Source organism: Macaca fascicularis, chromosome 1 (assembly GCF_037993035.2).
Source record: "Macaca fascicularis isolate 582-1 chromosome 1, T2T-MFA8v1.1".
Taxonomy (NCBI): domain Eukaryota; kingdom Metazoa; phylum Chordata; class Mammalia; order Primates; family Cercopithecidae; genus Macaca; species Macaca fascicularis.
The window spans coordinates 33602389-33624176 of NC_088375.1; the positions used below are offsets into that span (position 1 = coordinate 33602389).

General features: G+C 35.4%; 1 protein-coding gene across 50 annotated transcripts in view; it reads right to left on the reverse strand.

The window, feature by feature from the left end:
• The window catches only part of COP1 (COP1 E3 ubiquitin ligase), a 256894-nt gene that overhangs the window by 87825 nt on the left and 147281 nt on the right, over window positions 1-21788 (reverse strand). For all 50 annotated transcript variants that reach the window (XR_012426194.1, XM_074019442.1, XM_074020276.1 and 47 more), the window contains 3 exons: window positions 12047-12190; window positions 9542-9650; window positions 9014-9095 (listed from right to left, as the gene is read on the reverse strand). Coding sequence is in view for 49 of the 50 variants with exons in the window: in XM_074019442.1 (XP_073875543.1) it covers window positions 9014-9095; window positions 9542-9650; window positions 12047-12190 (335 nt within the window). In the remaining variant the exon portion in view is untranslated. The remainder of the gene's footprint in view (window positions 1-9013; window positions 9096-9541; window positions 9651-12046; window positions 12191-21788) is intronic.

The window sequence follows — 21788 nt, forward strand, 5'->3', positions numbered from 1 at the left end:
TTTTATTTAAGCAATGAAAAAAATAGCTGTTTAAAAAATTCCTGTTAAAAATTTACTAAATACAAAATATATAAAATAAGCAAAATATATTTGTATAAAAGTGATTTAAAATATTCTCTAACTATAGTTATCACAAAGACAATATTTTATATGATCACCAAACAGACAAGAATAATAAATACATTTAAGTAACACTAAATAATACTCTTGAGATGGGCTTAAAAGCATTTGAGACTTTTACTGCCAAGCTAAGAGAGTAAGCCAGTCTCTCTCACTGTGAGTTTACCCTGGACAACATCCAAAAAACAAAAGCAGCTATATGAGGAAACTGAAAAAGTAAACAAAAACAGTCATTTCCAGGAGAGAATTCTACACTTAAATGAAATTCAGGGGATGAAGAGTACCATTTTTCCCCCTCTCTTCTCCCTTGGCAAGCTAAAGTCAGCACCTTAAGCAGCAAACACTAAGGAAAATCCGTGTGTTTAGCAATGGCTTCTGCAAACCAGGGAATTGGGAATAATTTTTTACTTCTGACTTATTCTTTTCCTCCTCCAACTTTTCCCCATGGGTGGGCTTCAGTCACAGAGCTACAACAGTATAAGAAGCTAATACTCAGAGTAAAACTCTGTGTATATAAAAAGGAACATCTATGACATAATGAAAATGAAAAAGAAGAATCCCCATTTTATTTTTCTTATCTATTCTCTTGCTTCTTTGCCCTTGTGGCAGGCCCTACTAACAGAATTCAGCAGTAGACTGGGCACCAAAGTCTCCTAAAATGAAACAACCCAACTTTCTTGACAAAGGATCAGTAAAATGGGGCCCTGGGAGATAAAGAGTCAGGAAGAAACCTGGAAAGAAAGTTCTGGAGAAGGAGATTCTACAGTTCTGTGCATTCACTGGCACAGTCACTTCTGAGCTGTGTATGTGCAAGATGGACACGAAGCACAGCAGCAAATGCTACGTGCATTGAACTACAGTTGAAAAGACGACCCAAGTCCTAAACTAAGCTCTAACTGGCATGTGTATTAGGCAGACTCAAAGTACCACAGCAAAAGCTCTGATAACTGAACTGATTGTTTCCTTTGACAAGGCAAAAATAACCTAGGGAAGGCAAGACAGAATTTACAGTCTAAATCGAAGCCAACTGATCACCTACTAAGAAACGAACCAACAAACAAAAACCCAACATTTCCCACACAATTTAAATAGGACCCAACATCTTATAACATAATATTCAAAATGGCTGAGACAACCTCAAAATTATTCAACATACAAAAACCCAGGAAAATGTGAAGAATTTTCAAAGGAAAACACAATTAACAAAGGTCAGTCCTAAGGTTTAGATGCTGGATCCCAAGATATTAAATGAAATTGATTTTAAAGCAACTATTGTAATTATACTCCATGGGGTTAAAATAAACTTAAAATTAATGGAAAGATAGAAGTACTCAGAGAATATATAGAAATTATTTTTTTTAAAAAAAGAATAAATGAAATTTTTTTGCAAAATGGAGATGACAGATGAAGGAATCATGAGCTAGAAGACAGAACAACAGAAATTACCCGATCTGAAGAGAAAAAAATATTGACAAGAAAAAGACAGAGTATGAGGCCTGTGAGACAAAACGAAAGGGTCTAATACATTAACATAATTAAAATCCCAGAGGAGAGGAAAAAGAGATTACTATCAATAGTTTGATGAGTATGTGGCAAAGTAGTTTTCAGAGGAATACTGACAGGGATAGTGATATTATATATTAACAAATGATTCAGTCCACCAAGAAGACATAACAATCCCAAATATATTTATGCACTTAACAATAGAGTTTCAAAATGTATCAGGTAAAAACACACTGACACACAAAACAGGTAACTGAACAGAGAAATAAAATCAGACTTTAACATTTCTGTCTCATAATCAAAAAAACAAGGAGACCAAAAACACAGCAAGCGTACAGAAAATCAGAAATACACTAGCAAAAACTTTGATCTGACACTTACAGAACACTCACCAAACAGCATTTATAGTGCAGTTTCTTTTCAATGCATTTGAAATATTTATCAAGGTAGTTCATATTCTGGACCATAAAACAAATAATAAATTAAAAAATTAAAATCATGTAAAATATGTCCTTTAACTATAAAAGGATTAAGTTATAAATCAGCAACAGAATGATTTCTGAAAAGTTTAAGAAAATTTAAAAATACTTTAATCCATAGATGAACAAGAGAATAACAAGAGAAATCAAACAGAATTTTACACTGAATGGATAAGCAAATATAATAGTCACAAAAATAATATAATAGCAAATAGTCAAGAAAACTTGTTTTCAAATTGTTTCAAAATTTGCTCAAGTAGTGTTTAATGGGAAAGGTATATAACAAAAAATGTTCAGATTAAAAAAGACAGAAATATCAATTAAATGACATAAACTTCAATCTTCAAAAAACTAGAAAGAGGGGAGGAAATTAAACCCAAAGCAAGAAGAAAAATGTGCAGAAATCAATGAAATTAAAAATAGAAAAATACAGAAAAATCAACAGACCAAAAGTTGAGCATTTGAAAAGATTAAGAACCTAATGCCAAGGTGACCTAAATTAATAAACAATAAATAAACCAGAAGACACAAAATACCAGTTATCAGGAATAAAGGACAGGACATGACTTCATCACAGCTTCTCAGAGGAAATGGGAAAAAGAAAAAAAGCATGGCTACAAACCCTAGCGATATAGTATATTACAAATATAGACAGTTTCCAATTTAAATAGCTCAACAACTTATGATTTTTTGACTTTACGATGGTGAGAATGCAATGTGCATTCAGTAGAAATCATACTTCAAAATTTTGAATTTTAATATTTCACAAGGCTAGTGATATGTGGTATGATACTCTTACTTGTATTATTCAACACTTTATTGTAAATAGTCTTTGTGTTACATTATTTTGCTTAACTGTAGGCCAATGTAAATATTCTGAGCACATTTAAAGTAGGTTAGGCTAAGCTATGATTAGGAGTATTAAATGCATTTTCAATTTATGGTAGATTTATTGGGACCGTAATCCCATTGTAAATGGAGGAGCATTTTATGTATTTTGATGCCCATAAATCTCACAACAAATAAAATGGATCAATTCCCTGAAAGAAATGAACTGTCAAATTTCACTCAAGAAGAGACAGATATGTTTATTAGTCCTGAATCTACTAAAGAAATTTAATTCTTAGTTAAAATCTTCAAAGAAAACAACACACCCAGAAAGCTTCACTGACAAATTCTACCAAACATTTAAGAACAAAAGAATATAATTGTAAACAATCATGTCGAAGAAAGAAAAACACACAGCACATATGTGTTTTATGAGGTCAGCATTACCCCAATATCAAAGTCACAAAAAATTACAAAAACAGAAAAATAAAGACCAGTAACCCTCAAAAACACAGATGCAAAAACTTCACCCTCTAAAAAAAACTAGAAAATCTAGAAGAAATGGATAATTTCCTGGACACTTACACTCTCCCAAGACTAAACCAGGAAGAAGTTGAATCCCTGAATAGATCAATAGCAGGCTCTGAATTGAGGCAATAATTAATAGCCTACCAACCAAAAAAAGTCCAGGACCAGATGGATTCACAGCCGAATTCTACCAGAGGTACGAGGAGGATCTGGTACCATTCCTTCTGAAACTACTCCAAACAATAGAAAAAGAGAGAATCCTCCCTAACTCATTTTATGAGGCCAACATCATCCTGATATCAAAGGCTGGCAGAGACACAACAAAAAAAGAGAATTTTAGACCAATATCCCTGATGAACATTGATGCAAAAATCCTCAATAAAATACTGGTAAACCGAATCCAGCAGCACATCAAAAAGCTTATCCACCATGATCAAGTTGGCTTCATCCCTGGGATGCAAGGCTGGTTCAACATATGCAAATCAATAAACGTAATCCAGCATATAAACAGAACCCAAGACAAAAACCACATGATTATCTCAATAGATGCAGAAAAGGCCTTTGACAAAATTCAACAGCCCTTCATGCTAAAAACTCTCAATAAATTCGGTATTGATGGAACCTATCTCAAAATAATAAGAGCTATTTATGACAAACCCACAGCCAATATCATACTGAATGGGCAAAAACTGGAAGCATTCCCTTTGAAAACTGGCACAAGACAGGAATGCCCTCTCTCACCACTCCTATTCAACATAGTGTTGGAAGTTCTGGCTAGGGCAATCAGGCAAGTGAAAGAAATAAAGAGTATTTAGTTAGGAAAAGAAGAAATCAAATTGTCCCTGTTTGCAGATGACATGATTGTATATTTAGAAAACCCCATCGTCTCAGCCCAAAATCTCCTTCAGCTGATAAGCAACTTCAACAAAGTCTCAGGATACAAAATCAATGTGCAAAAATCACAAGCATTCTTATACACCAGTAACAGACAAACAGAGAGCCAAATCATGAATGCACTCCCATTCACAATTGCTTCAAAGAGAATAAAATACCTAGGAATCCAACTTACAAGGGATGCAAAGGACCTCTTCAAGGAGTACTACAAAACACTGCTTAGTGAAATAAAAGAGGACACAAACAAATGGAAGAACATACCGTGCTCATGGTTAGGAAGAATCAATATCATGAAATGGCCATACTGCCCAAGGTAATTCATAGATTCAATGACATCCCCATTAAGCTACCAATGACTTTCTTCACAGAATTGAAAAAAACTGCTCTAAAGTTCATACGGAACCAAAAAAGACCCCACATTGCCAAGACAATCCTAAGCCAAAGAACAAAGCTGGAGGCATCACGCTACTTGACTTCAAAGTATACTACAAGGCTACAGTAACTAAAACAGCATGGTACTGGTACCAAAACAGAGATATAGATGAATGGAACAGAACAGAGTCCTCAGAAATAATACCACACATCTATAGCCATCTGATCTTTGACAAACCTGACAAAAACAAGAAATGGGCAAAGGATTCCCTATTTAATAAATGGTGCTGGGAAAATTGGCTAGCCCTAAGTAGAAAGCTGAAACTGGATCCTCTCCTTACTCCTTATATGAAAATTAATTCAAGATGGATTAGAGACTTAAATGTTAGACCTAATACCATAAAAACCCTAGAAGAAAACCTAGACAATACCATTCAGGACATAGGCATGGGCAAGGACTTCATGTCTAAAACACCAAAAGCAATGGCAACAAAAGCCAAAATTGACAAATGGGATCTAATTAAATTAAAGAGCTTCTGCACAGCAAAAGAAACTACCATCAGAGTGAACAGGCAACCTATAGAATGGGAGAAAATTTTTGCAATCTACTCATCTGACAAAGGGCTAATATCCGGAACCTACAAAACACTCAAACAAATTTACAAGAAAAAACAAACAACCCCATTACAAAATGGGCAAAGGATATGAACAGACACTTCTCAAAAGACATTCATACAGCCAACAGACACATGAAAAATGCTCGTCATCACTCGCCATCAGAGAAATGCAAATCAAAACCACAATGAAATACCATCTCACGCCAGTTAGAATGGCAATCATTTAAAAATCAGGAAACAACAGGTGCTGGAGAGGATGTGGAGAAACAGGAACACTTTTATACTGTTGGTAGGACTGTAAACTAGATCAACTATTGTGGAAAACAGTGTGGCGATTCCTCAAGGATCTAGAACTAGAAATACCATTTGACCCAGTCATCTCATTACTGGGTACATACCCAAAGGATTATAATTCATGCTGCTATAAAGACACATGCACATGTATGCTTATTGCGGCACTATTCACAATAGCAAAGACGTGGAATCAACCCAAATGCCCATCAGTGACAGACTGGATTAAGAAAATGTGGCACATATACACCATGGAATATTATGCAGCCATAAAAAAGGATGAGTTCGTGTCCTTTGTAGGGACATGGATGCAGGTGGAAATCATCATTCTCAGCAAACTATCGTAAGAACAGAAAACCAAACACCGCATGTTCTCACTCATAGGTGGGAATTGAACAATGAGATCACTTGGATACAGGAAGGGGAACATCACACACCGGGGCCTATGGTGGGGAGGGGGGAGGGGGGAGGATAGCATTAGGAGATATACCTAATGTAAATGACGAGTTAATGTGTGCAGCACACCAACAAGGCACATGTATACATATGTAACACACCCGCACGTTGTACACATGCACCCTAGAACTTAAAGTATGAAAAAAAAAAACTCTTAGAAGAAAACTTACGGGAAAACCTTCATGACACTGGATTTGGCAATGATTTCTTGGATATGACACCAATGGCATAGACAACACAAGAAAAAATAAACAAACTGACACGCTGGACTTCTTCAAAATCAAAAAAAATTTTGTGCATCAAATAACTCTATAAAAAAACTAAAATAAATATATCTATTGTAACATGGTGCTCTCACTAATTTAGAATTTCAAGGACAATTTTTCTTCTTTTCCTTCTTGCTCTTTCTTCTCCCTCTTCCCTCTTTTTCTCACCTCCCTTCCTCCCTCTCTCCCTCTCCCTTTCCACACCACTCTCTTCTCCCTCCCTCTCTGTCTTTCTTTTCTGAGATGGGGTCTTGCTCTGTCATCCAAGCTGGGGTACAGTGTGGCACAATCATCAATCACTGTAACCTTGAACTCTTGGGCTCAAGAGATCCTCCTGCCCACGTCTCCCTAGCAGCTGAGACTACATGCGCACACCACCATGCCCAGCTAATTTTTAAAATTTTTTGTAAAGACAGGGTCTCATGCAGGCTGGTCTCGAACTTCTGACCTCAAGCCATCCTCCTGCCTCAGCCTCCAAAACTGCTGGGATTACAGGTGTGAGCCACCATGCCTGGTTGACGATTTCTTAAATCAACGAAAAAAGATATTCCATTCTGTATATAGTATGAATAAACAACTTGCTACTCTATGGCCCAAAACTTTTTAGGGGCAATCCAGTCTTGTTTACCTTTTTACAGAATAGGCTGTGCTCCATTATTTTATTTCTTTTATGTATTAAAAAGGCCAAAGGGAAAGGTATAACATGATGTGAAATAAAGTGTCCAATGCTAGAGCTATCCTTGCCTATCAAAACAATACTCTGAAAGTTACAGGCAGAAAAGAAGAAAAAGGCAAAGAAATTAAGGGTGGTAATTCTAAGATAAAATAAGTCTGTTATCATAGCTTTATACACTTAATAGTGAGAAGAACCACACCAAAACAGCACATTAAGGAAAAACAGAAAACAGTGAATAGTAAAGATAGATACACAAGAAACAGAAAAGAAAGGTCAATTAAATTGGCAAAAAGTGACGTAGAATTTTGCCTTGATATATAATGAACTTCATTAAGAGATTTTAGTATACAATAGAAATTTAATAAAATACAATGCAGCATACAGACATTTCTAAATATTTCCAGGAAAAAAAAGGTTATTCGGTGGTATATCTGTCTAAAGGACTTGGTTATAAGATAGCAGCAATTCTAAATGTCTCCATGTGGAATGAATCTAAAAACATCATTAGAATGAGGATGCAGTATATTCATTTTTCATTCACTCAAGAAGAGAAATCACTTTCTCTGCTTGGATTTTTTTTTTTTTTTTGACAGAGTCTTGCTCTATCATGCAGGCTGGAGTGCAAAGGCGAGATCTAGACTCACTACAACCTCCGCCTTCTGGGTTCAAACAATTCTCACGCCTCAGCCATCCCCAGTAGCTAGGACCACAGGCATGCACCACCACACCTGGCTAATTTTTGTATTTTTAATAGAGACAGGGTTTCACCACGTTGGCCAGGCTGTTCTGAAACTTCTGGCCTCAAGTGATCCACCCACCTGAGTCTCTCAAACAAAGTGCTGGGATTACAAGCGTGAGCCATTGGGCCTGGCCCCTGCTTGGATTTTTAAAAAAATAATCAGTAGGCTGGGCGTGGTGGCTCACACCGGTAATTCCAGTACTTTGGGAAGCCGAAGCAGGTGGATCACTGGAGGTCAGGAGTTCCAGACCAGCCTGGCCAGCATGGTGAAACCCCATCTCTACTAAAAATTTTTTTAAAATTAGCTGGGTGAGGCCAGGCGCAGTGGCTTACATCTGTAATCCCAGCACTTTGAGAGGCTGAGGCAGCTGGGTCATGAGGTCAGTTTGAGACCAGCATGCCCAGTATGGTAAAACCCCATCTCTACTAAAAATACAAAAATTAGCTGGACACGGTGGCATGCACCTGTAGGTCCAGCTACTCAGGAGGCTGAGGCAAAAGAATCACCTGAACCCGGGAGGCAGAGGTTGCAGTGAGCCAAGATCACCCCACTGCACTCCAGCCTAGGCAGCAGAGCAAGATTCCGTCTCAAAAAAAAAAAAAAAAAAAAAAATTAGCCGAGTGTGGTGGTGTACACCTATAATTCCAGCTACATGGGAGGCTGAGGAAGGAGAATCGCTTGAACCTGGGAGGTGGAGGTTGCAGAGAGCCGAGATTGCATCACTGCACTCCAGCCTGGGCAACAGAGCAAAACTCTTATCTCAAAAAAAAAAAAAAAAAAAAAAAGTGGCTCACGCCTGTAATCCCAGCACTTTGAGAAGCCGTCAGCAAAGCAGATCACAGATCACTTGAGGTCAGGAGTACAGTACCAGCCTGGCTAACACAGTGAAACCCTGTCTCTACCAAAAATACAAAAAATTAGCCAGGCATGGTGGTGTGTGGCTGTAATCCCAGCTACCAGGAGGGTGAGGCAGGAGAATTGCTTGAACCCAGCAGGCAGAGGTTGCAGTGAGCCACAGTCATGCCACTGTACTCCAGCCTGGGTGACAGAGTGAGACTCCATCTCAAAAAATAAAACAAAATAATAATAATAATAATAATAATAATAATAATAATAATAATAAATAATCAGTAATCACAAAGGACATGAGTTTCAGTAAATGTTTGTATTTCTGCCAATGAAAGGAATTGAGGTTAGGAGGGCCAGGGAGAAGGAGGTGCTGAGAAAGAGATTCAAATAGTACCTTTAGCATCATCAGAACCTGAAGCCAAGAGTTTAGGATCCATCAAATTAAAGTCAACACTCCAACACCTCTTCTCATGCTCCTGGAAGCAGAAAGAAGACAGTAGCCTCAGACAGAATAGAGATCTCAAAATGAATAAAGCAAGAAAAAAAAAAAACTGGTATCAATTTATTGTTATGGGGAGAGGGAAAGAGAACAGGCTAGAAAACAAATGAAAAGCAAATAAGATGTTGATATAAAGCACGTCCAAAACTTTTAATATACACATTTACCGAAATTATTGCTTTCAGAAATTTATTTGATGCATTCTACAAAGACCAAAGTCTGAAGAAATGCTTCAGAAAAGTATCTGGTACCAAAAAAAGGAGACTGAAAAAAAAAGTATTTGGTATTGCACAGGTGTTACACAGGTATAAAAAGTACTAAATAGTGGCTTCAAATCTGTAATTATAAAGCACATGAAGTTCTAAAAGTTTTAACAAAATAAATACATGATTCATATAACATGTAACTAGTACCCTTATTTACCTGATAGACCTTTGACCTCTGTCCCGTGAATCCATCCCATAAAATAACAGTGCCTTCATAATCACTGCTAGCTAACAGGTTCTTATGGTAACTACTCCAACTGATACAGCTGAAAGAAATATAGTTAAAAGTTACTTTACGTAAAAATAAATAATAATGGGATAAAAAGAATTTTAATGTGTTCAGAAAAATAATGTGTTTTGCACTATTTTAAAACGGTCTCTATCAGTTCACAATCATTATTCTGCCCACAACATACCTGGGAAAAGATGTATCAATAATTTTGAAATTTTAAAAATAAAAATTAACAAGTAATGACCCTAACCACTTTTTACTGTGATCACTAGCTGTTAAGATGGATGTGAGTCTAGAGCTATCATTGGCCATCTTTGATACATGAGGAAAGGATGTCTATCAGTGAAGGTGATACTGTCTAGAGGGCTCAAGGCATACCATCGCAGAATGACAGACCTGATGAGACTGTTTAACGCCCTGGATCCAGTTGTGCCAAATCATATAAGCCAAATAAACTACAGTGAATTGGGTTTCTGTATTTACATCCCAAAAGTCTTGACTTGAGTAATTATAAGACTACAATTCCAATTAAAAGCATCTAAAAGTTAGAATCAAACTTTTATCATTTATGGTTCTGGCTATTCTCAAGTGCTCCAAAAGTCTACATCATCTAAAAACTTCTGCTGAGATACATACCTGCATCATGCATATAGTAAAGGGAATGTATACTATGGAAGAAGCTACTTAGAAGGCAGTTAATGTAGGTAACTTCTAAGACATGAACACAAGGTCTTTTGCTTTCTACTAGTTGCACTGATGCTAAATTTCAGAGACTGGAAGAGTTCATTTACATTTTTAAATACTTTTAATTAGAATTTCTGGTAGAAATTATGTGGAAGAGTTAAGAGCCACAATTTGAATTTAGGTAGACTTGAGTTCAAATTCCAGATCTGTTACTTACTAGCTGTGGCTCTGGCTAATTTAGTTCACTTTCACAGCAGATGTGCTCCAAATCTATTTTAGGAATCCTTAAGTATTGATCCTTTCAGCCCCAGGCCCACCGCTTTCAGCCTTGAGCGCTTTCACCATTTATTACAATGCACCAGGAAGTATTGCACATTTTTACATGTATAATTACAGAACAGGTAGATAGCACATTTAAACCTTCTAATCCATGTTTTCATTATGTAATACATTATGAGTACTTGCTATGGGCCAAGTATTGTTCTGAGTGCATTATGGGGATTTTTCAAAAGTACAATCCTATTAAATAGGTATTACTATTGTGGCCTCCATTTTATAAATAAGGAGCATGAAATGTTTAAGGGCACAGACTCTAGAACCAAACTACTTGAGTCTGAATCCTGGCTCCTCTATATAAAGGTATATAATCTTAAGCAGGTTATTTACCTTTCTGTGCTCAGCTTTCTTTGTATAAAATGGAGCAATAATGAAAACTATCTCATAGATCTGGCTAAAGACAAAGCACTTAGGATAATGCATGATATATAAGAATTCAATAAAGTTGTATCTAATTCATGTTATATCCTCTTCACTTAGGACATAAACTATAACAGATTCTCAATGACGAGTGCCACAAATGAATGGGGAAGCTCACCAATTATCAATATAGTATTTTTATAAATGAACTAGAAAAAAGAAAGATATAACAAATAAATTATACAAAGACTGTAACAAACATACTATGTATGTCATTCATAAAGATAAAAAAAGTTCAAGGATGGCTATTTTGAAAATGTTCAAAGTTCTATACAAAGTTATTATTAGATGATTTCCTCATATATTTCTCTTTTAAAGCCAATGCTCGTGATAACAGCTTGGGAAGCTTGTTTAGAAAAAAAAAAGAAAAAGCAGATTCTAGAATTTTTCTGAGATTTTTTGGGGAGCAGATCAGGAGTAGAGTCTTAAAATACTGTTAATGTTTAAGAGTATTTTAGGTTTAAAATACTGTTAATGTTTAAGAGTATTTTAGGTTTGAAAAGCACTCCTTATAAAGTATAATCTCTAATACAGAAAACATAAACACCATTCCTTCAGTGAAAAGCAGAATATTATTGTAAAAAAAATTCTTAAAACTAGAAACAATTCTAATATGTTGAGATATGTGCATGCTAGGGGAAAAATTCATGATGTTTAAATACTATTCATAAGCTACATTAATCCTTATTCAGTACTCCACAGAGTCTCCAATAACCATCTCCAACAAACAACTTTATTTGATTAAATGAAAGAAGAACTTTCATTTGGCAACTGGAAAAAAAAAAAAGGCTAACCTCACAAGAAAAAAGCAACCAATATCTGTAAGAAACATGATCTAAGTAATAATATATATTCTGTATACACAGTACAATTATAGTGTTCACCATGAATGAGCAAAAAGTGTCATGCAAAGGTAAAATAATTTCTTGATAATTACACATGCAAATTGTTACATATATACTACATCATGCCAAGAAAATATGTAAATACCTGATTTTCGAATTGCAGGTCATTTCATTCTCAGGATAATGAATATCCACTGCATCCTGGATGACAGTGCCATATTCATAGACTTTAATCTTCTTTGTAACCCCAGCAATCGCAAAATAGTCACAATCCCGGTCAAATTCAATACTAAGGGGAAAAAGTGTATGACAACATTTCAGAATTTGCTACTTTCTATTTCTAAAGTAATTCTGTCTACAAGGATAAAAGATCTACTTCAAATGCCTTCAAATTGTACTAGGCCTCATGACACATACCAAATTAAAAGTGGTTGAGATTTGTGTATATCTACACAATTGTGCACAGGTGTACTTTTGTTCCTAGACACCTGACATGCTTTTCATTCAGTTCTAATAACCGTATTACAGCTTACTGAGAAAGATTTAATGGCGTGAATCATTTGATATACTAAAAGCATGCCAAAAGACAATTATCAACTAATGTTTGATACATTCTAGTTATTTCCCTGCCATTTTGTGAAGATGGTAGAATTTCACAATATTCAATGTTATTTTTAATAAATTAGTATATAATTTGAATTACTGAAGCAATTGGGTGATGACAAGGGGATAGCATACAACAGAACAATTAAATTATCATTACTTTTTCCCAAATTCATACCTAATCCCCCTCCCCAAACATCTCTCTGAATTATAAAACCCCAATATGCATTCCCCATACCACAAAAGAGGTTAAATAAGTGAATAATCTCCCTTCCTTTAGCGTTACTTAGAGAATTCACCCTCTCTTGCTGATCATTTTTATATAAGCTCCAAAACAAGCTATTTGAAAGCAAGTACAAGATCATACTCGCTTTCATAGAACTTGGAGCCTAAGCAAAGTTGTTTTTATATAACCAGCTAGAAATCTAATTAGCCCAATGGTAGTAAAAGTTGAAATGAATCATCACATACATTACTCCTCAATATGATTTAAGCATCTTTTCTAGAGGTTTAGTGGTAAGAATTTGCACTGATCTACAATTAATTACATAATAATACCTAATATTCATTAGTCATTCACCAACTACTAAAACACTTTGCATGTATTAACTCATTTAGTTCTCATAACAACCTGTGATACATGTATTAATATTCTCTACATTTTACAGATGAGAAAATGAGGATTAGAGGTGAGGTAAATTGCCCAAAGTTAGTCAGTTTGTAAGTGCCTGAGATGGTATTCAAACACAAAGTAGTCCGGTTTCAGTGTTGGTATTAATAATTACTATGCTTTTATCACAGATCAAAGCTCTTAATGTAAAACTCAAAGTGTAAAAGCTAAAGGTTTAAAATCTAATATGTATGAATGTGTCTTCAGTATCTATGTATGTGTGTTTCTTCTCTCAAAATGCCTAGCTAGTGCTCTGCATCTATTAAGCATTCATTTAATTCATAAAAATACAAACACCTACATACAATAATAATAACATCCATTTTCTTAATGGATTACATGTGATATCCATTCACAGAACAGTTAATGATTAATGATTTATTAAGAAGCTTGCTGAACTGATGATAAGAAAGAGACACATTAAGAATATTTCAGGCTGGGCTCGGTGGCTCATGCCTGCTATCCCAGCACTTTGGGAGGCCAAGGTGGGAGGATCCCTTGAGCCCAGGAGCTTGAGACCAGCCTGGGCAACATAGTGAGACCCCATCACCACAAAAAAATGAAAAAATTAGTGAGGCATGGTGATATGTTCTTGTCCCCAGCCACTTTGGAGGTTGAATCAGGAGGACTGCTTGAACCCAGGAATTTGAGCCATGACTGTGTCACTTACATTCCAGCCTGGGTGACACAGCAAGATCCTGTCTTAAAAAACAAGAAGAAGAAGGAATATTTCCCTTAAAGACACACATTGAGATGCCCAATTTTCATTACAGCTTTAAATGTTTCCTTAATTTTATATAAATTTTAAAGAATTAAAAAATTTTTTTTACAGAGATGGGGGTCTCACTGTGTTGCCTGGGCTGGTCTTGAACTCCTGGGTTCAAGCAATCCTCCCATCTCAGTCTCTCAAAGTGCTGGGATTACAGATTTTAGGCATGAGCCACAATGCCCAGTCAATTTTTAAAAAATTTTTATTCAGTTAAGTGTCACTGACTAGAGTACAATTGAGCAAATGTTCCCTCCAGTAAAGTATGATACTATAGCAATGCAATAGATTTATTTGTACAACCTCAACTGAACTGCTGCCTCAGCTACTACTCGCTGCCATGTGGATTTTAATGCACCGTAACTATAATGATGACAACTACTCATCTATCCCAACTCAATTTACACCCATAGTCTCATGTCACTGAAGGAGAAATACTACTTTATCTAGTAAAGGACAGAGTTATTATCAGAACTGAAATCCTGTTTTTAACTTAGGAGGTTTTGGTATAGCTGAGATTTCAAGTGAACCAGTTATGTTATCACTAAATACTTTTTATCCACCTACACATATACATAGCTAATAAGTCAACACCATTCCAATGTTGTGCCAGTAAAAGTATGCCATTACTAAACTATTAGTTTTAACATATATAATATGTTTAAACACTAACCTATCAAAATAATAGCTTAAATACATTACAGGGAGAAAACTGATGCATAGGTAAAAATGTTATCAAAAGAATTCAGATGATGACCTAAATATGTCTATTATTTCTTCTGCTGGTAGGTACCCTGTTATTCAAGACAGCTCTCTCTCTTTTTTCAACATGTTATTATTTAGTGACATTAGCTCACTTTTAACTCTCATACTAAGAAGCTAACTTTTTGTTTTGACTTTATTGCTACTGTTTTCTTACATTTTGGTTATGTTTTGCTTTTAATATATTAAGGTATCAAGAACCTGTAGAGTATGTTTTAAAAAATATTTTGGGGGTAACAAGATCTTTTTATAGTGTAAAAATAATAGATTTTAACAGAAATATTAATCAAAAAGTATAAAGAATAATATTATTTCTAGAAAATACTGATTAAAAAGGAAAGAAAGACAAACAGGTCCCCCCCACCACCCAACCACCTTTTTTAATGGAAGAATTTCCACATCACTAAGACTCAGGATTTAAGCACTTCCAGATACTGAAGCACCTGCTCCCTATCTCTGACATATTTAATCATATATATTCTCAAACATCAACGTAATGAGATTCTAAAAACAGATCATGAACTAACTGAAATCGACACTGTAATTTTCAGGTGCAGAGAGCTTTGTAGAGTTAATATGAAACAGATGACCTCTTATATAACAGTATGATATATCAGTTACTTTTATTATGAAATCTGGTAACACAAGCAAAAGTACTTCAAAAGTTAAACAGTGACTAGTTAGGCTGAGACTAAATAAAAGGTAAACTAATTGAAATGTTGCTTATGCAATTAAATTCAAAAATAAATTTTAAGTCTTACTACTGTTATACAACGTTTATTTCTACCATCCACTGTCAGCAGTAATAATAAAAACAACAGGTTTATGAAAATTTACTGCGATGACAAATTCAATTTCACAGAATTTGTTTTTTATTTCAAAACATACAAGTATACTTTTGAAAAATAGTGTTTCTGGGGACATAAACTGCATTTTTCTTTCACATTTTGAAATATTTCAACTGTTAAAAGAAACTGACTTATATCAACAGCTGAAATATGTAATTCAGCTGTAGGAAACTAGTTGTATTCTTTGTCAAAAAGGTCATTAATCAAGTGATTAAGCAGCAAGGCAAGAAATCGCACAGGACAGCTGATTAATGCATACCTCCAATACAATGGGGCACGAAGCAATGAAAGCCGTCTATAAGCCCAAGCAGTGAATTTTGTCAGTGTTTCCACTGTCTGTCGTATCTTTTTGCAATTATAAGTATTAACAAACATGGATTAGTGTCCCTGGATGCTAGAGCCCAATTTATCAAATTAAAATATAAAGTAAGAGCAGTTGTCAAAGTTCTCATTCTCATTCATTACCATGATAGTGTGCCTCAAGAGCAGGTAACTATAACTTCAAAGAAACAAAACATAATTTTAGAAACTGGCCATTTTAATGAAAAGTGGTAAGCAGATCTTTAAAAAATACAAACGAGTAAATTAAGAATTGACGTTACTCAACTTTCTTCCAATCAATACTACTTAAAACTTCCATAACATACATAATGCTTGAGATGTATCAAGCATTGTTCTAACCACTTTACATAAATTTACAAGCTTCAAATCTCCACTGTATAAAGAAACTGAGATATACTGATGTTAAGTAATTTGTCCAAGGATACACCAGATAATTCAAATTTAAGCAATTGGTTCCAGAGTCTATGATCTCAATCATCATGCAAACTTGCCATGCAATTTCAATTAGAACAAATGAGCTGGTCTTCAAAGAACATATACATAGGCAAAATAAGAATAATAACACAGAATAATAATATACATTATATTAGATATAGTGATAATAACATATAATAATTTAGCCTGTGCAACAAGTTAAACATAAAGGGATAAAAAAAGAATAAGGTAGCCTCACCGGGTTTATAATTAATAGAAGAGATTACAGACAATATAAGCCCAAATGATAAGACAAAATATTGATAGAGGAATTCAGAAGGCAATGATTATTGGGGCTTATTCGAAGAAAAGAATGAATCGTGAATATTTTCAGCCATCAAATGTCCAGAGTGCCAGTTATCTGCCAGATACCTAGCTGCTGAAAAAACCAAGATGTTAAAAAAAAAAAAAACCACATTACAGTTATGTGCCATTTAAGGACATCTTATGTTCCCATAAATTATAACGAAGCTGAACAATTCCTACCCTAGTGACTTGCAGTGCAACAACACGATCCTCAGGTTTGTGGAGAAGATGGTCATATCAGCACATATGAGGGCTACCTCATTTTGTCCCCTATGGTTGCACAGATTTACATCATCTGGATGTATCAAATTATTTAACCAGAAACATTTCATTTCTAGTCTTTTACTGTTAAACAATGCTGGGAAAAAAAAAAAAAAAACCCCTTCTATATGTGTCAATTGCCACATAAGCAAGAATACTCTTAAACACACCCAGAATATGAAGCGCTAGGTCAAAAAAATATGTATACTTTTCTATTAAGTAAAAGCTGAATCTCTCTCCACCCAGATAATGCCATTAATAATCGCAATTTCTCCCCTAAATGTTCCCTTTGCTTTCTCATTCTAACTGAAACCCAGCTCTCCCCTGAATATACTGCTTCCTCAAAGTCTTCCCACATTCCATGTTCAAAGAGGCCTGGAAAGTAAAGTTGGTGTCCTTACTATACACAGCTTCTTCTAGTCATTTTTCTCTCTCCTCCCTGAAACCTCCCAGCTCAAAATCTCCTGTAACATATACCATCCAATAAGTGTCCTTGATGCTCCTTCTACCAACCCATGAGTTCTTGGAAATTCTAACTTTCAGCTCACTGTCATTTTCTTAAAAATTATTCCTTTCATAATTGTTATTTTAGTAACTATATATAGATGATTAATATCCTGGTCTATCAGTTTTCTTGACTTCCTCTTCTCCAAAGATCTTTTATTCTGTCCACTTCACACAACCATGACCACACCCTAAACACTTTTCTTCGTTACCAATAACTTCACTCCCTCCTTCACCTTATGACATAACACTTTCTGACAACTACTTCTATTCTTTCCAGTTGATTCATTGTCTCCAACAATCCCTCAAGGCCAATGTGATCTAAAAATCTCTGGATCCTATAACCACTGCTCCTCATTCTGTCATGTATTTACTTTCTTCTTTCCCAACATAAATTACATGGCCAGTAAATATAACTCCCTCACACAACTTTGTACTCGGTTACCATTTTCATTCTCTTATCTTTTGTACTTTACCTCCCTGGCAAAACTAACCCTAGATAAATTTCTCTACTTACTCTACATTTGAACTGGCAGATTTGAAAATGGTTAGAGAAAAAACAAGCAACCATGTTCCCTGGTCTCATTTTAAATTCATGATCACTATCCTTAAGGGGGGCCCTTAACACTAACTTCATAGGAAACTACTCTCATCCTCTCACTCATAGAAAGAAGTTACGTAATTTTTTTTACTCTTCACAAATTTCCCATACCTTCACAATCACTCTCAGCAAATTATTCCTTTTTTGTTTTTGAGACGGTGCCTCACTCTGTCACCCAGGCTGGGGTGAGGTGGGCGCGATCTTGGCTCATGCAACCTCTGCCTCCTAGATTCAACCGATTCTCCTGCCTCAGCCCCCCGAGTAGCTGAGATTACAGGCGTGTGCCACCATGCCCAGCTAATTTTTGTATTTTTAGTAGAGACAGGGATTCACTATGTTAGCCAGACTGGTCTCAAACTCCTGACCTCAGGTGATCTGTCTGTCTCAGCCTCCTAAAGTGCTGGGATTACAGACATGACCCACTGTGCCTGGCCAAATTATTCTGTTTTTAAGTGTACTGAAAAATATAAAAAGAACAAGAAGATACTTTCCAAAGGCTCCCACTAACCACATCTTCCACTTATCAGCATTTATACCAACATGTTTTGATATATTCTGTGGCCTTTCTTGTCATTCTGAACGCATGTGCTCCTAGATGTAACCAAAATATATACTTGTGCGGTAAGTTCCATCCTTGCTTACCTACTCAAGGATTCTTTCCTAATTTCCCTCCTCTCTCCTGTATCAATCAATTTTTCCATCTATCCTGGATCTTTTCCATAAGCCTTTCTATGTTCTTCTTCCTTTTCAAGTAAAAAACAAAATACCTCTTATAATCCTATTTCATTTTAGCTACTATCCTATTGTTTTCCTTTCTAATACCATAATTTTGCAAAAAAAAGTTTTTCCATAATCTCTCCTCTCATTCTCCTTAACTCACTGGAATCAAGTTTTTACCTCCATCACTGAAAATGCTGTATGAAGGTCAATAATGACCTCTAGGTTGCTAAAGAGAACAGTCAAATCCGAATTCTGACCTTCCTTAAACATCAAGAATAGCTGACATAGATGATCGCTCTCTCTTCCACAATAGAGTGATTTTTCTCCTATCTTACTGACAACTCCATCACAGTCTACTTTGGTCATTCCTCCTCATCTTCACTTTGATAATAAAGCATCCCAGGCTGGGTGCAGTGGCTCAAGCCTGTAATCCTATCACTTTGGGAGGCCGAGGTGGGTGGATCAGCTGAGGTCAGGACTTTGAGACCAGCCTGGCCAACATGATGAGACCCAGTCTCCACTAAAAATACAAAAATATGAGGCGTGCATGGTGGCAGGCACCCATAATCCCAGCTAACTCAGGAGGTTGAGGCAGGAAAATCGCTTGAACCCGGGAAGCAGAGGTTGCAGTGAGCCGAGATCACACCATTCATTGAACTCCAGCCTGGGCAACAAGAGCAAAACTCCATCTCAAAAAATAAACAAAACAAAACAAAACAATATAAAATAAAAGCATCTCAGAGCTAAGGTAAGCTCTTGTACCTCATCTCCTTTTTATCTTCCTGGATTTCTTTGGTGATCTCATATGGGCTCATGGCTTTCAATCTATACAGTACACTGATGACTATCAAATGTTTGTCACCCAAACCAGACCTCTCTCTACACTACTACCTCATGTGTACTTGACAGCTCCAATTTTAATCTAATAGGATTGTTAATCTGTCTGAAATTGAGTTGCTGAATCTCCTGCCAAACATCTAGTAATTTCTTCCAGTTTTACTTGATTAGGTTGACTAACAATTTTCATCTTTTGTTTCTAAAAGCTCATGAATTGATTTAGTAATTGTTTTTCACAATGTATTCTTATTTTTATATTTATTTAATTTCCTTCTATTTCATTTAGTTTACTTTGTTCTTTCTCTAATTTCTTTACTTGGATGTTTAATTAAATTGTTTTATATCTTCTTTATCAATATTTTTTGTTAATTCCTTTAGAGTAGTTAATTCCTTTAGAGTAAGGAGTTCTATTCTGGGCACTTTTAGCTATGTCCCACAGGTTCTGATACACAGAAGTTTCATCACACTGGTCTGATTTCCATTTTGATCCTGGAGTTGCCAAAGAAGCTATTAAATTTCCATGTGGTATATTTTTTCTGTTTTGTAAGTTTGTAATAAATGTTTGATTTTACTGTGCTGTGTTCAGAAAACGTTAATTTTTATATTCTATAATTTGAGATTTGGTACATGATCTAGATTCTTTACATTTTCTGATGTTCCATGGACAATTTAAAATAAGGTATACTCTTTATAAATGTTCGTATATGTGTTCTAGCTTGTTAATTATGTTATTTAGGGCTTCTACAGTTTTATTAACATTTATTTTTTGTACACTTAATCTGTCATGGACTCAGATCTGATTTAAGTCTCATACCACTAAATGTGTTTATTTTGTCTTACAGTTAACACAGATATTTTTTAATACATAAAGATATTTACAATTAGACTTAAACTTCAGTGTAGACTGAACTTTGATCATTATAATGGGGGGGTGTGTGTGTGTGTGACAAGGAGAGACTGATTTCATGCTTTCTAGCCTGAATTAAATCTTACTTTCAACTTTCACATTTCAAAGTCTTAAGAACTCTTTTATATAAGCACAGATTTGTGGTTTGTTATAATCTACTATAAAAATATTTTCTTATTGATAGGAAGTTTAGCCTATTTAAATTTATCAATCACATGTTTACTTTTGTATCTATCATCTTATTTTGTGATATATGTTGTTTCAACTGCATTTTTAATTAAAACAAAGTATTTGACCACCTGATTTGTTTGTTTTCTGTGTTAGTCTCCTAAATGGGAATTGTAGTACTTCTGTCTAGTGACTACAAAATTACTTTATTAATTACTACAGAAAGAAATAAAGGATTCAATGTACCTACTAAGTTTCTACTCTGAGCAAAGGATAAAGTTATTGTTGCCCTTACTCTTCCAATCCTACTGATTATATTGTCTCACAATCTACATTATACCTCCAAAAATATTTACACTTCTCATCCTTATGCAAATGAACATCCTATAATTAACTGCGCATAGAAATGAAATCCACTTTACATAGAAAGACAAACGACCCCTGCATTCCCAATATTTGCTGAACATTCCAAACTTACTAATTATAAGTAGGTATAAGAATCTTATTATCCATTATATTGTCTAATGCAGGTATACCTGCTGTGTAGTTCTGAAATGATTCTAAATATTTACATAGTTTGCTACATGAATGATATGCTTTGCTATAATAAGAATTTAGAGTGTATTCCCTCCCCACTTCAAGAATGTGGCCTCTTATCAGATCCCATACGTGAACTTGAAACTTCTCCTCCTCCCCTCTGGAATGTGATACTACACCTCTCCTCAGATCCCATATGTGAGTTACTGACTTCAACTACTGAACTTCAAACATATATAAACCTAAGAGCTTGACAGCACTTTGAGAGCTTAGTTTGTGTCAAGTTTGACTCTGTCAGCCACTTCTGAGAAGATGGAAGGCTCAGGTTGTGACATGGCTTGGAGCTTTGAAGCCTTGCTTTCTAACACCAGCACTGCCCTCTCACTTCAAGGGACCTTACAGATAGTTGAGGATCTCAGCTGTGCTCACATAAAAGCACACTTCAATGTTTAATTAAACTTTACTTTCCACTGAGGCCTGCTTCCATCCTAATTGAGCAACCAGACTTTAATAATGTTGGAGCTCACTCACTATGTGGTTAATGTAACTCATCTATCAAGTGTATTCTGTGTGAAACTTGT